The sequence below is a fragment of the Zonotrichia albicollis genome, chromosome 19 (genome assembly GCF_047830755.1).
Source record: "Zonotrichia albicollis isolate bZonAlb1 chromosome 19, bZonAlb1.hap1, whole genome shotgun sequence".
Classification (NCBI taxonomy): Eukaryota; Metazoa; Chordata; class Aves; order Passeriformes; family Passerellidae; genus Zonotrichia; species Zonotrichia albicollis.
Window position 1 is genome coordinate 10,303,320 of NC_133837.1, and position 15,643 is coordinate 10,318,962.

General features: G+C 40.2%; 1 protein-coding gene across 1 annotated transcript in view; it reads right to left on the bottom strand.

The window, feature by feature from the left end:
- PITPNC1 (phosphatidylinositol transfer protein cytoplasmic 1) overlaps nt 1-15,643 on the bottom strand; it is a 75,420-nt gene that overhangs the window by 35,530 nt on the left and 24,247 nt on the right. Inside the window, exon 2 of the mRNA XM_005490443.3 lies at nt 2,596-2,744. Within this exon, the coding sequence (XP_005490500.1) occupies nt 2,596-2,744 (149 nt within the window). The remainder of the gene's footprint in view (nt 1-2,595; nt 2,745-15,643) is intronic.

Consider the following 15,643-nt stretch of genomic DNA (forward strand, 5'->3'; position numbering starts at 1 on the left):
AGTGTGCTGGTCTGGCAAAGCACTGAGCAGAGCAGCCAGGCCAAGACTGAATCTGCGCCGAACTGCTCGAGATGCTTCCAAACCTCAGTTTCCCAAGTGTAAATGTTTGAAATAGTTCTGTTTAGATAACTGTGTGCAGGAAGTAAATTAACTTTCCATATTAGCAAAATTCTGAAGAAAATACAGTTGGGATCATTAAGGCTTATTTAACCATGATCTGGCTACATATAAATATTTTATTTGTCCAGAGGCAAAATGCAGATGTTAAGTACATTATCAGCAGATTCAAAGCCAAGTGCGTTGACTTTTGCTCTTTGATGACATTGCTCAAAACTGGATTATTTTCTTTACATAAACCTTTCTTGTGTACAGGCTTTTAAGCAGTATTTTACATCCTGCATAATAGACCTCCCTGTATCAGATCTTCTGTTTATTTTGTCAGCCTCTGTCAGTGTTTCCATGAATGTTTCCCTTACCCCTGCTAAACTTTGCTCTGATGCCTAAATTATAAATACCAGAGGATGCAGACTTTCAGCTTCTGAAAACATTGCTCCAGCAGGAGAGAAGAGGCAATAAACAATTCTAAATATAACTAAGGTTATACTGACACTAGAAAATATACATCTGCTCATTTTGCGCTTTTTTTGGTTATTGTTTTTAGCATATTTGCCTGTCTACCTATCTTCACCAGTACAGAACATTCTGAAAAAAAAACCTTAATGAGCAAAACACAGATTATACTCAGAATTGGTAGCAAGTCCCAGTCACAGACACACACAAATTCTTCCAAGGTCCACTCCAAGAAAAGATAATTTCTTTATTTCAGCAGCACAGGTATGAGAATCACATTAGCTTTTTTTTTTTTTTTGTTTTCCTTATTTCTCCTCCATCCAGATGAAGTTCAGCCACAAATTTCTTTGAGAGATATCAGTTCAGATCAAAATAGAGCAAAGCAAAGTTTGTTAGGGCAGTGGAGCCAGAAGAAGAAAAGCTGAGGGACAGAACTGTGCTGGTGGAAGTTGTGTTCCTCAGGCAGAGGAGAAGTTTCCAGCACATCTCCTTGAGTGAAATCCTCCAGGGACATCTTGGCCTCCCAGCAAAATCCACAGCAGCCTGAATTTTTCCTGATCCTTTCCACAAAGCTACAACAGTATTGCAATATCTGGTGGCATTGTGACACCACCGCCAGATTCAAATAAAAAATCTGGTGATGGAGGATTCAGAATTATCATTAAACTCAGTGAACCTGACTTTAAACATCCACCACAGCTTTAGGTAACTGTCCTGAGTTCTTGCAGGCACAAAGATCTGCTTTGTCAGTGTTTGTACCCATCTTTGGCTAAGAAATCCTGTGTTCCATTGCCTGCACTACCAGAAATCCAGTGCTTCCCAAGCATGCTTTGTACATGGCTTCTAGGTTCTTATGGTCATTCTGAATTGCCCTGAAGTGACAATTCTGAATATGCTCTTCCATGCTTAAAGCCTTATTTTTAACATGCAGGAAAGAAATACCCACAAACACTTAGAAAAACCCCACAACTTGTGGGAGCTCTACTATGGGAACATATATATTGATTTTTCCCAAGTCCTCTATCTAGTCTGTGAGAGAGCACTTACAATCACAATAATATTAAATGTTGGCAAGTTATATATTATTGAACTCTTGTGTGTGTGTGTGTGTGTGTGTGTGTGTGCAGCATCACTGGTGATTCAATTTGGCCTGAATTAAGGTTAAATATGTCAGGTTTGCAGTGCAGGAGGAACTTGTAGAAGCAATAGCCTCAGTGTTTGCATGCCCACTTCAAAAATGCTGCAGAGCATCAGTTTAATACAATGAAACAGGCCCAGGGGAAAAGAAGAACTTCAGGAAAAGCAGTGGTATTCAATTAAATCAGCAGTAGTAAAAATGGGAACTGATTGTGCAATATATCTCATTTTGCACAAATATATATATCTGAACATCTCCAGCCTGTGAGTGTGGAGACATTGATCCTCAGCAGCATCATTTCAGCACAGGAAGACAAACACTTCACTCTGAGAAATGATGGAACTTCAGGGAGAAAACCCCCAAATTTCCCACCATGTCTTTAAGCCTAATGATCCAGAAAGCTGGCATTGTACAATGGTCGTTCATAATGTCAATTAACTTTGCTGAGGCAGAATACAGTCAGCAAAAATGACTTTGTGACATGATTATGAGTGAGAGAAACTTAAAGCTTTTTAAAGGTTCAGTTTTGTTTTTCTTGGAGGGCGGGTCTTTGCTGGTTTTGTTGTTTAGTTTTTTGGCTCCCCCTCCCCAATGATATAAGAAAACAGAATGACAAACAATTAAGTGTAAAAGAAAACACAAGTTCTGACTTTCAGTATATCCTGAACTCCAAGTTATAATTCCTTCTCATGGAGAAGATGCTCTAAAAGAGATACCAGCCAATTCCTCTATTTCAAACCACTGATCTGTCCCAGCTCCCCATGCATACCAGGAAGCAGCAGGTATTCATGGGAACATCTTCTATTGAAACAGAAAATCTGTTGCTTGCATTCCTTGCAGATTTTCCTTACAGTCCATGCTGGGAGAAGGAGTTTTACTGCACTTGCCTGTTGAGATAGACTCGTTTTTCTGTCAGCTGCCCATTGCCATGGTTGGGATCCTCATAGGGCTCGTTCTGCACCACTTCCACACCCTCCCCTCGGTCACTCTGCTCATGGCTGTGCTTGCTGATCATGTACAGCTGTCCAATTCTGTACTGCAAGGCAAAAAAAGAAAAAATGGATTAGTTTTATGTTGCACATGGATTCAAAAGCCAATCTTAGTCAATTATATACTACTATGTGTAAATAAAAGGTAGTTTGAAGGTGAAAACCAGTATTTTTGGGGTCTTCCCATTAGCTTATGAAGTCCATGGTGTCACTTGTGGAAAAAATAACAAAACCTGTCTGCATACAAATGTAAAGAATTAGGCCAGTCCTCTATTATTAGACTTGTAATTGTAAGATATTAGTTAAGACTAAGTAAACAGTGAATCAAGTGCTTCCACATGCTGAAATGTAAAGGGACTTTAACCAGCAGGTGAACTCTAAAATGCTGTGGGACACAGGATTCTGCTGCCCTGCCAGCACAATGGAGCCCTGCAATAAGATTTGGGGTAACTGTGGCTGGTTTGCAGAGACAGGAGCACCAGCTCTTAAGAAAAATAAAAAACATGTAGACTCCAAGTCTGTTGAGAAAAGAAGTTTGACTCACTTGGCATTGCTATTAAAATGCATTTAAGCACTTTAATGATCATTTTTCTATAGACTCTCAAGTAACTTAGGAAGCCAAACACTGTGAGGATTGGCCCAACTTTGCCATCACAGAAAAATAAATTGTTGCACTTGAGTTTTTCTCACTATGTCTTGTATCTGCATCAAGGCTTTTGCCTCCAAAGAAATCTAACAAAAATACATTGTTGAACTTTCATTAACCAAGGTTTTACAGTAAAATTCTACTTTCCCAATCATATACTAGTCTGAAATTTTATTCTCAAGTCCTTTGCATACTCTGGAACATACCAGGGTTGTTCCAACCCTGATAGGTGTTTGGGCCTATCCAGTTTTCTTGACTGGACCTCTCTCTCCCCCAGAGCAATTTGTTTAGGCATAGACATGGTAATCACTTCAATCACATCAATCCCCCCTCAAATACAAAGAACAACCTGTTAATTTAGAGGATGGCTGAGCTACCACACAGGCTGCCAAGTACCAGCTCAGCACAAGCAAACAAAGGGCTTGTGACAGTCTGTCCTCAGAAAACTCGATGAGATTCTTGTGGTTATTGCATATTATAACAGCAATCCTATCACATACTTTAAAGAGCCCAAATCAAAAGAGCAATTAGCTCAGAAAAACCCCAAGCCAAAACAAACCTCATTAGCAAGTGGCAACAAGACAGTTTTACTAAACAAAATGATAAGGAATAGGAGGATGGTTAGTAGTTCCTCAATTTTGCATAATCCAAATTTTTCCCCAATTCTTGTATTAGTTCCTCAATTTTGCATAATCCAAATTTTTTCCCCTACAGCAACAGGCCACAAGAAGGTAAGAAATTTGGAACTTGCATCTTGATTTAAGAGACTAAGTCCTAACATTGTTTTACTTGCTAATCCACGTCTCTACCTTTGTCTCTACTGAATCCTTTATCTCATCATATTTGAATTTTGTCCTAATCTCAAAGGCTCTGAAGATCTGCAGACCTCACACATAGCTTTCAACTAGATCCATGACAATTTGTCTAATTTCTCTTTTTCCCTAACAAAAATGAATGTATTGGTGCACAGTGAAGGCAAAGTTTGTAGTACATTTGATTTGGCCAATTAGTACAGTTTGAAAAAGTGTACATTTCAGGCACACAAAGCTGTTCTTCAGGTCTGAAATCAAAGCAACACACTTAAAAGCTGAATACAAGCTGAGAAAAAATGCTTTGCCTTTAATTAGATATGTATCAATTAGACCACCTGGGAGCACAGACTTCCTGCCTGTAGAGTGATAAGGATGGCAGAAAAGAGGGAAGGTGATAAGGTCCTTATCTTCTAATGGAAAGGAAGAGGTCAGTAATTTGTATCCTGTGGAATATGAAAAGGTTAGATGAGGAGTAGAGAGAGGAATTACAGTTTGACATAAAGTCAATATTTCGATCGTGATCTCTATTGGGATTTGTGTTATCCCATAAAGTTATGAATTTTAGTTGCCATGGACACCTCTGGAAAGTGTTTCATAATTGCACCTATCAATTTCCTATGTCCATGTAGTCCTTTGCCATTTTGCTCTCACTTTTAATGGTCAAATACAAACACCTCAGTTTCTGTTGCAAATGTTGCCTCAGAAATATCAAGATGAATGTACTTTCCCACTGACAACCAACTGTGGGGTGGTACTGATGCCTTCATTTGCTCCAGCAGCATGGACCAGAGAAACCCCTACAGCACCACATTCTGTTAACAGTGGTTGTTATTCCTTCAGGGACCCACCCCACCATAAAATGCTTGCAAGATACCAAATCCCAAAGACTGCAAATGAATCAGAGCAGAAGCTGAAGGGGCTAAGCCTTGTGCCCGCTCTGCAGATGAGGGTCACTGCTGTCACAGCAACTGCTTTCCAGATGCTGCACACTCAGTGCCTAAAGGAAGGTTTTACACAAGGTTTTCCTTTGCTGAAGCTCAAAATCCCACACGCTCCAGTCATGCCCACGATCTCACAGAAGGTATCCAGGCAGCCCAGCGTGGTGCCTCCCATTTGGAAGATGCTGAAGGGAACAGAAGGCACCACTGCTGGACAGCTCTGCTGCAGGAACCCCGCTGCTCCTCGCCTTCTGCACGGTGACTTTCCAGAGCTGTGGATCTGCCACCAGTCCAGGGGAAATATCCACCTTCAAAGGCAGCTTGGACGGGGCCCTGAGCAGGCTGGTGCAGGCAGTGACATCCCTGCCCACAGCAGGGGCTGGAACCAGAGGGGCTTTGAGGTCCCTTCCAAGGCAGCCCCATCTGGGACCTTTCCTGAGGACTGAAGTGTCAGGGCAGTCCTGCTGGAAAGCAGCTTCATTCAGCAAAGGAAACATATTTGTTACGTACTTTAAAGCAGCTAACTTAGCACTCTGGTGTGTTATTTTGTTTCTACCTGCTGTACAAGATGTTAAAATCATTCTAGAGCAGAATGGAAAATGTTAACTTCCAAAATAATAGCACTTTACTAAATCAGAGAGTGCACATCTATTATTTCAGATAAAATAGGTTTTTTCCAGTGTATGTTTCTATTTACATGAATAAAATCCAAGGCAAAGATGTGCCTTTTAGAACTTGCTGGAATTTAAATGCCTGAATAAAAAGTCACAGCTTTTTCTTAGTTCCTATGGATATTGTGGAGAAATAGCACTTAAGAATCGTTTCACAACAGTAATTGATACACATTATTGCTGCAAGGGTAAACTGATGTGCCACTACTATTTTTGTTGCTCTATCACAGCCTGAATTTCTGTGTTCTTAGCTGTAAGATAATTTTCCAAGACCATCTACTGCTTCAAGGAATTCAGTAAAATTTCACACAATGGCACCTGATATGAATTTGGATCTGGAGCAAAACTCTTTGTAAATTCTTCAGTTTAATAGGGGAAATTTATTCAATATCAGAGCAAGAAATTCAATAAACAAATGCACAGAATGTGGAAAAGGAGGCCTGATGTTTCCCAAGCCCTAATGAGTGAGACTTTGTCTCGGTGGTGACTTGCCTGCTCCTTCAACAGGCAGATGGTGTTTGCTGTAGGGATTTAGTCACACAAGAAACAAGGTTCACGCTAGCAAAAGCATAAGGATGGTCAATCTGATTTTGTTTAAAATTATGAGTGAGACCAGAAGCATTTTTATCCCTTTAGGTAGGAGGGAAAAGAAAAAAAGAAAAAATGAAAAAAATTTTTTAAAGGGTCCACCCCACCCATCTTTGATTTGTAGAGCTCCCACCATCTCCAGCAGGAGCTGCACAAGAAATCTTTGCACAAACATGTCTGAATTTTTTCAGCCTGACTGCCTATTGCTCAGGTTTTGATTTAATGCAAGTCTCAGAGTACAAACTTTCAAACTTCAGGTGGAATATAAAAAATAAAACTCCCTCAAAGGAGAAATGATGCCAAAATGATCTTGTAGCTGAAATTTTCATATGACTCCTTGAAGTTCTTATCTGAATGCTCACAGAAAATGTAACAGATTTATCACTGGCTTCATCTTACATAATTCTCATATTCAAAAGAATGGTTGAACACTTTCATCTACATTTACTTCTCTGTAACTACACTAAACCATCAGGGATGGTGCTGCCATTTCAATTTGTTCGGTTTTTTGTTCTAAGCCTGTGGTGAGATCCCTTCCTGCAGAGAGGAGCTGCAGTCCAGAAGACACTGAGTGTCTTTTTTTGCCTGCTCAGGGTAATAATTGTTTGCTGAGCTGCATTTTGACACTGGAAAGTATTTCTTAAGTTCATGCTAAAACACGCCAGTGGCTTCTAGTCCTGTTCTCAGAAAATTGCAAAGGTAAAACGGAAAAAAAGAAAAAAAGCAGCAACAACTAAAATGAAACAGATCTGTCCTCCTGCACAGAGGCAGCTCTGAAGGTTCAACCCTGCCTCCACTGATGGCAACACTTGTTTTGTCATTGGCCTCAATTTAGTTAAGATTTATTTCTAGCAAGAAAATACAATGAATCAGCTTCATTATCAGTTATATCAGTCCAGCTACACTGAAACCAAGGGCATTGATTATGGCAAAAGAGTAGCAATTTTATTAAGGAATTCTGATTTATAGAATGCTGTCTCATTCACAGAAAACAATCCTAAAATTGATTGATACATTTCTGATCTATTTTCAAGTCTTAGTCTTTGCAAGGTGCTCTGTGTGCTCCTTGTGAATGTGTTCCAGAACTCAGTTTTAAATTTTTTTTACTAAAAGTATTAATAGGAATATTATTTATCACTTTTCCACATTTTGAATTATTTAAAACTATTGCTGATTATTTCTCAAAGGATCACCATGACACAAACATGGCGATCCCCAGGTAAGTTACTTTTCAAACATGCACAGCCCATCACTCCCAGCCTCTCTTCCCAGCAGTTTTACAGAGCTCTTTTACCTCTGGAATAAACTGTTTGGAAATGTGCTTGCTTGAGTAAATATCTTTGTTTAGGAGGGTACACTGAGGTTTCCTTTGTGTTTGTTTTGATGTTGAGGGCATTGTTTTCAGGTCCTGATCAAGACCTAAGCCCTACACTGCTATAGATAAGAAAAGCTTCCAGTTAGACACTGAACACAGGCAAAGAAAGTATTCGCCTTATTTCATATTTGATTAATTGAAACAGAAATTAATACATCAACCTTAAAAAATATGTCTGTGGTAGAGCAGGGAATTGAGCCTCCACGATTCCAGCTCAGTGCTGTTACCACAAGACACACCTGTAATTTCTTCTTAACTCTTAATGATAATTACTTAAGGAGAAGTGGTTTCTCTAATCTCCCTCACTAACCGTAAATCCTTCATGTTGGTATTATTAGACACCATTTCATCTGCAATGGGTGAATCCTGATTCCCTCACATGTGGACAATTACAGCCCTGGCTGATGGAGCTCTGAGGTTGTGCCCTCTGATCCCCAGACTCCTGCAGGTGATGATTCAAGGCCATTAACAAGAATTTCAGGAGCTCTTTTCCATGACACAGCTCCAGCTTCCGACAAAGTGATTTGTTTGCCTTGTTATTAACATTCCAGGATTGGTTTTAACAAGAATAGAAGAATGTGCAGTGTGCTGCTATTTGATTTTTCATGTATGGGTGGGTTTGTATTGGCTCCTCCTTGGCTGCTTTTGGAATTAGGAATCTGGTTTGGTTTGGTTTCAGCTGGGGCACAGAGCCACCACTTTGCAAGCAATGGAGGTGGATATTTCTTGATAACCACCAGCTCCAGGTTTTACTGCAGGACATTGCTATGGAGAGAAATCAGTCAGACTCGGAACCACTGCAGAGTAAGAAAACTTGCCACTGAAATAATTCCTTTTTTTCTAGAGAGGCAGAAAAGGAAGCAAGAAGAAAATAAATTCAATGTAAGTTTGAACTTGGAAGTCTCTCTTATGTAGCACAATTTACCAGTGTGAAAGTAGTGGTTTACATTTCCAAAATAGTGATTTCCTGGTAAAATAATGACACTGTGGGCTGGGGTCCTGTGAAAAGAGAACTGCTGGGTTTGACTGCTTGGGAAATTCTGCAAGGAAAGCATGAATAGTAAACAGAGAAGGCAGGAGGGGGTGGTTCTTACAGCCCAGGGCAGTGCTGTGCAGAGATTCCCAGCCTGCTGGCCTGACCCTAAATCTCCTTTAGCCTGGCCAAACAGCAGTGTGGAGTCTGCACTCATGCATTGTGTGACTTCTTCTTCCTAAGCTAAGATGTTTAGAGCAAACCAGGCACCTTTGCACTGCATTCTCTGTCATGTAGAAACATCTGAAGTGCAAAGAAGTTTTTATGAACTGGTATTTTAAATGGCTGTCCCCAAGGCACAAATATGAGAAAGTGGCTCCAGGAGCAAAGGTGGACTTCTAAATGATTGTCCTCAAAAGGAAATCTGTTCTTATCTATACAAAAGATCAATCAAGGAATAACACCAAACATCTAGGTCCTAAAGTCTAAATCTTAGCATCATTCACTGTAGTGATTTGAGGCCCCAGCAAATCATGCAAATTATTTGGTGGTATAAATGTCACTCCCTGCAGTAATTTATAAAGAATATGACCAGTCAGAGTTTAGAGTTGAGCTTGAAATTTTTCTTTCAACTAATTCCTGCATGCATCTGTGAATCACAAAGCAGGACACATCTGCTGACTGGCATCAGCAGTATTCTTTACTGCTGCCCAAATTCATGGGAACATGCTTTTGTAGCCTCCCAAACCAACAGTTGCAGTAGGAACAGTTGACTTTTGCATGCTGTGAAGTGCCATTCTTGCTGCTTTCATGTTTGCTTTGCCTTTTCAAGGAAGAAATTACATCCTTAAGATGCTTTATCTGCCTAAATTCCCGTGAATGACAGTTCAGCAATGACACACTGGATGTTGGAAGCCAGTATCCTCCTCTGGTGTTTTCAGCTGAAGCAACGTGGCCCACTCTAAGTTTACAATACCCTGGCACATCGTGGCTTACAGCTAAACAAGTGCTGCTGAAACCAACAGGAGCAGATCTAGGTCTCTGCTTAATAGGTGTACAATGAAAATTAAAATCAATGAAAATCAAGTTGCAAATGTTCAGCTTTCATGCAAATGGTTTGCCAAATATAGCTCATGTCCTGTTCAAATTGTAGTCATTTTATGCTTCTACACCAGCTGTGCTATTGAGAAAAGCCAGCTGTTTATCTGGAGTGTACAAGCTCATACAATTTTTAAGAATCAGTTTTTATTAACAATATTTTACAGTGAGTCAGCTGGTTACATTTTTCCAGCATGTACACTATGTGCTTTGTACATAAATACTGATGATGTTCTATTATGTAGATTTATCCGTGTATTTCCTGCAAGAAATGCAGATACATTTCCGGAGGCTGTCTCAAAACTCCTCTGTGCACATAAAAAGAGCAAAAAGGGATTCAGTGCCTTGAGCAGTCTGTCAGTGCTGCACGCTGACCATCCTCCACATCTTCTCAGCCCTGTTCATGAGTACCTGCTCTGATTGTCTGCAAACACGCCCTGCCTTGATTCCAGCTTCCTGCTTTTCATGCAAGCTCACTCTGCTTTACAGTGCACAATCAGTTTGATAACTATCAAACATTACTGGATCTTTTTCTAAGGCAAAAGCATATTTTATCTGTTTGCCACAATTCATTCATGAAGTCGTTGTTAATTTAAAGTCTGTTCGGTAAATATCTTAAAATTTTAACTTAGAATGCAGTAAAATGAAGTCAAACTGCAACATAATTTTTGTAGAGGTTACTAAGGGTTTTTCAGTGACATAAACTCTTTTCCGGATATTCCAGGAAAACACTATTTCCATTTCAGATATTCCAAGAACAGACAGAGTGGAAAAGCTTGGGCATTTTTCTCGATCCCTGTCACCAATCTCTTCCCAGCACAGGGGGTGCCACAGGACTCTATTTCACTCCCAGTGCAGTGGAACATTCTCCATGGCCCAGTGATGCTGATGGAGAAGCTTGCTCTATTCAACCTGACAGCAAAAGCTGTTACCTGTTGTTCTATTAAAATGAACAGGATTTGTTGGGGGGAAGAGAAGAAGCTGACTCTTGTGCCCTGCATGTTAAACACATTTTAGCTCCCAGGGCTGGGATGTGCTGTGGCCAGCCCGCCACACAACGTGTCAGAGGGAGGTTGACTTCTGTGAAGTGCAGGATTTAAGAAATTTGGTTATTTTAATTCAGTTCAGTTTAAGCTGAGAGTTTTTAGAGTTTCATACGTCCTTTGACCCTTTCAAAATTCAATGAAGTGCAGAAATAGACTTGAGAGTTAGGTTTATCTTTAACTATAAATGGACCAAACACGTGTGCATCTATTCATGCTTTTAGAAATTATTTTCTCTTTTTGCATGGCTAATGGTATTTGCTTAATGTTTAAGTAGAACTTCTTTCCCCTCAGGCTCCTTTTCTCTAATTACTCTTCTTCAGTAATTACTCATTTTTATGACTTGAAAAATCTCTCTCACGCCAACACCATCAACTTTCAAGTGCAGAGAATTCAATGCTTTCAGAAAAAAAATTGAGTAAACTTTGAGTTTAGAAGCACCAAAGAGACTACAAGGGATTCCATAAACTTTGTCAGAATCACAGCAGGGAATAATTCTGCAATTACATTTTTTGGCAAGCAAGTTCCTTACAATGCATTTTAGGCAATATAATTCTGCTTATAAATATGGAAAAATGAGAACTTTCTTAGTATGCACAATCTACAATGAATAAAACAGCATCAGAATTTAGTACTTAGTAGTAACAAGCTGAACAAGACAAATCCAATCTGCCTTCTGATATTTTATTCAGAAGAAAATGAAATTTTGTTTGCTACTTACAATGAAATAAAAATATATTCACAGTCCAGAATATTTCATTTTATTATCAGAAATGCTCCATTCTACTTTCTGATCTTCTAAAATAAAACTGACTTCAATTTAATTTTTAAACTGCATTTGTTTTATTGCTGCATCCTGTAGATAAAAATAATGTTATAAAGAATCCAGTGACTGTAAATAGTTGAGGTCACTTCTGCATCTCTGCATCTCAACAGGGATCAGGATGATGAAAATATTAAGGTTATCTGAAGTCATCTGATGGAAGGAAGCACATGAGAGCAATTGCATAAGAAGGAAATTGAGACATACTTTCCTCCCAAGATTCTGAGATACACTGAAGTCTAAAAACTAATACTGAAAGAAGATATATTTTTTCCATTTTAGTTAATTAGCACAAACATTTGTAATTTAAGTACCTACTCTATATATCTGTGACAAAATCCCCCCATGCTGAAATGAATCACTACCATAGGAACTTATTACTTTTGTACCTATGCCTCTGCTACATGCATGAATCTGTAATAAATCTTGGGAGGACATTTAGGGGAGAAATCTGTTTATGGAAAATCAAAATTGCAGCCAAATAAACTCTCGGGCAGGACCCTGGGTTTTGCTGCAGAACAAAAAGCAGCTGAGACACCTGAGGGTGCACACTCTGGAGGTGTCAGGGTGCTCATGTGCTTGTCTGCAGTTACAGCACGCAAGCTTTCATTTCGAACTTCTCCACCTTGAAGGTGCAAGTTCTCTGATGATGTGGAGCTGAGCAGAGCTGCTGCCTTCCAGCACCAGGCAGAACAGAAGCTCTTACGTAAGGATAAGCAAAATTTCCAGGAAGGACCACATTCCTGACTGAAAATCTTCCAGAGCAGACATTCTTTCCATACCACATGTAGACTAAAGGGAGGATGGAGGAAAAGAATTGCTGACAAGGGACTCTATAGGCTTAATTCAGTTTTATCATAATGCAGGAATGTGAGGCTGTATGTTCTCCAGATGTTTTTGCCAGATGGGGCCACAGCATTAGGCATTCCACCAGAGCCTATCTGGTTTTAGTGCTCTGTAAGGGAAGTCTAGAACATCACACAAACACAGCATCTCCTCTGGGACAGAACCTGGAAACTCTGCACAGGGAGGTGCAGGAAATTAAACCTGCACCACCAATTTTAACCAACACAGAAGAATTACATGGGTTCATCACACTTAGGAAGATTAGAGGGAGTGATAATGCTTGGGTAAAATTTCTCAAGCTTATACAACAAATACGTATCTTTATCTTCCACAGAGTCTGATTATGCAGGGGCTGTAAGACACAACTGGCAATTTATCAGTGCAGATATCAGCATCTGAGAGAATCCAGTGGGGCTAAGGGAACCTTGACCATGCACTAGAGAGCTAAAAAAACTCTTCTAGGGCAGGTATCTTAAGTAATGATCAGCAGGAAATGCAGAGAAATGAGCAGCTCCTGGTTTGTGCATCCTTCTGAAGTAGCTTGTACACCACCAGTAACAGATAAAGCAGTTTCTCAGTACCTCTAAATGGGAATATCTTTCTTTCCACCATGAGAGTTTTGTTTTGTGATATGGCCTTTTGGAAACTTGCAAGTACAAAGAAGTTTCCAAAGGCCACTTGGGCTGGAACAGATCCTGCTGAGTGCAATGGAAAGCCTCTCCTGTTGACTGCAGAGAGCTTTGTACATAAGTGAGCAAACAGCCTTCCTGCTCTCCCTAGCCCAGTTAACCACTTCCTCATTAGTCCGAGCCAGCTGCGTCACTTGGAGCTGATCCTTTGGGTATAAGAGTTCATGGTGTGCTGCAGCACCAGGGAATGGAGCTGAAAGCCATAACAACAAAATGTATAAACAGATAAGAATTCTGTAGAGGGAACCTGGGTTTCTTCCTGCAGCCCCTCAGACCACAGTGCTCTGAGACAGGCATGGGAGCAGTGTTTACGTGAGTTCTCCAGGCTGGAATCTGCTAGGACACATGTTTGAAATGGAAAACATGTAGCTCAAGGACTTGAAGTGCACACACCCTGTAAGAAGCTGGGTTTGGAAAAAGTCAGAGAATTAATGTAAAGCATTCTGCTGTAGACTTCAATAATTGACAAAACCCTAAACAAAAACCACACACACACAAGCTGAACAAAAGCCTCTCCTCACCAGAGTCTAAAAATACAATTACAAAGAGATCATCACTTCCTTTCCTGCACCCAGGGCCTTCTACTCCCCAAATGCTCCTGCCATTGGTTCAGACTCAGAGAGGAAGTGGTTGCTGCAGCAATGGCAACCCAATGAAAGCTCTTTATCTCCTACGTTTTTGACTTTTTTATAGCATGCAGAAAGACCAGACAGCAAGACCACAAACTTGTTGCATGGCAACACAGCTTGACCTTCTCTATTACTTTCTATAAAAATAAAGAATTCAGACAAACTTAGAGAGTCCTTTGACATATGTCATGTGCCTGTAAATTATTCCTTGGGAAACATAAAAAGGTATAACTACAGAAAAAAGATGGAAGAAAATATTAAAACATGAATGAAACTCAGTAAAAATGTCCATGCCCAAATAGGTCTCACAGGTCGGTCAGTAAACTCATTTCAGTCTAACATGCTTTTAAATGCATGTGGTTCAGCCAAACATCTACAGCAGTACATGTCTGCATTACTTTTAAGTTAAAACATTGCTTTTATCTTGGTTTAGATAATTTCTACTATTTCTATAGGCTTGTGATTGTGAAACATTTTTATGACAAATTTTTTTAGTCCAAACACTTTATGAACTCAGTTTTGTTAACCAGATAATGCCATGCTTTAATGGGAATACTCAGGGATTTCTTCAGCAGCCCAAAGGCTGGGTAAATGCCAGTTGAAGAATTTCCTCACTAACAAATCAAGTGCCCTTGTGGACAGTTTCTCAGATTTGTTTTAAATCTCTCTCCCTTATTTGAAAACTTTTGGGGTGGGAAGAGAGGGAGAGGATGTCACACAGCCTGATAGGTGTTACCAAAACAGTGAAACCTCTAACATGTGCTATTTCATGCTGGGCCTGGGAGCTTGACTGGGAAGATTTTAGCAAAATAGTTCAGGGAACAGCTTTAGTGGGAGCTCATGGCAAACTGTTCCTGCAGGATCCAGACACTTGTTAATCTTAGGAATATTCCATTCCTCCGTCTCTCACATTCGTTCACAGAATAAGGAATGTTAATGGTTAATTACCCAACCTGAAAAGTGAAATTCCCTATTTCTCTTTCTCTTTTTTTTTCTGGTGGTTGTTTTGCCTTGTGCTCAGTATGGACTGCAGGATTCTCCTGAGAGGCAGATAACCATCTGGGCACTCTGAATTCCTCACTGCCACGGCTGAGCTGTCTCCAGCACCTCAGACACACAAATTAAAGCTGCACAGTGGCACAGCAGAGCAGGGACATTCCTCAGCTGCACCTTCCTTGATCCTCAGCATCTGATACACCCACACCCCAATCTTGGATTAGCAAATCCACCACAGACAACCCATCTAAGCAATGCTTCTTTAATATTTGCTTCTCTCCAGGCCACAGGCAATTAGTTAAACCCAAAAAAATGAATGCATCTAATTCTACTCTTTGATTGAAAGGATGATAACGAGCAGTTTGCTGCCTCAACTGGTGACAATTGTCACCGAGGGGCAGCCACCAGTTTGGCTCTGTGGGAAGCTCACAGTGTCACTTCTGCTGGAGCCAAGGGGTCACCTTGCTGTGAGCACAAATGCTGGCAAGCAGGGCAATGTGTGGGAAGAATTCTGGCATTCCCAGTGGGATCCATCACTGCACACAAGGTTTATGTGTATTCTACTATCCCCTATATTCTTTAGACTCTGCATACTGCAGCTGACCCTACTAAACCTGCCATGTGCCCGTTCTCTTGTGATTCTGAGTTAGCTCCACAGCCACCTGATAGAATCTGGATCATCAATAACTCACACTAAATAAACAAATAACACACAGAAATGAAGTTACTTTAGAAAAGAAAAAGCACTCCAGGTACACAATAATATGTACTCAAGATATACAATAAAATAGAATGGATAATGCAGTGGTCTTAAAAATA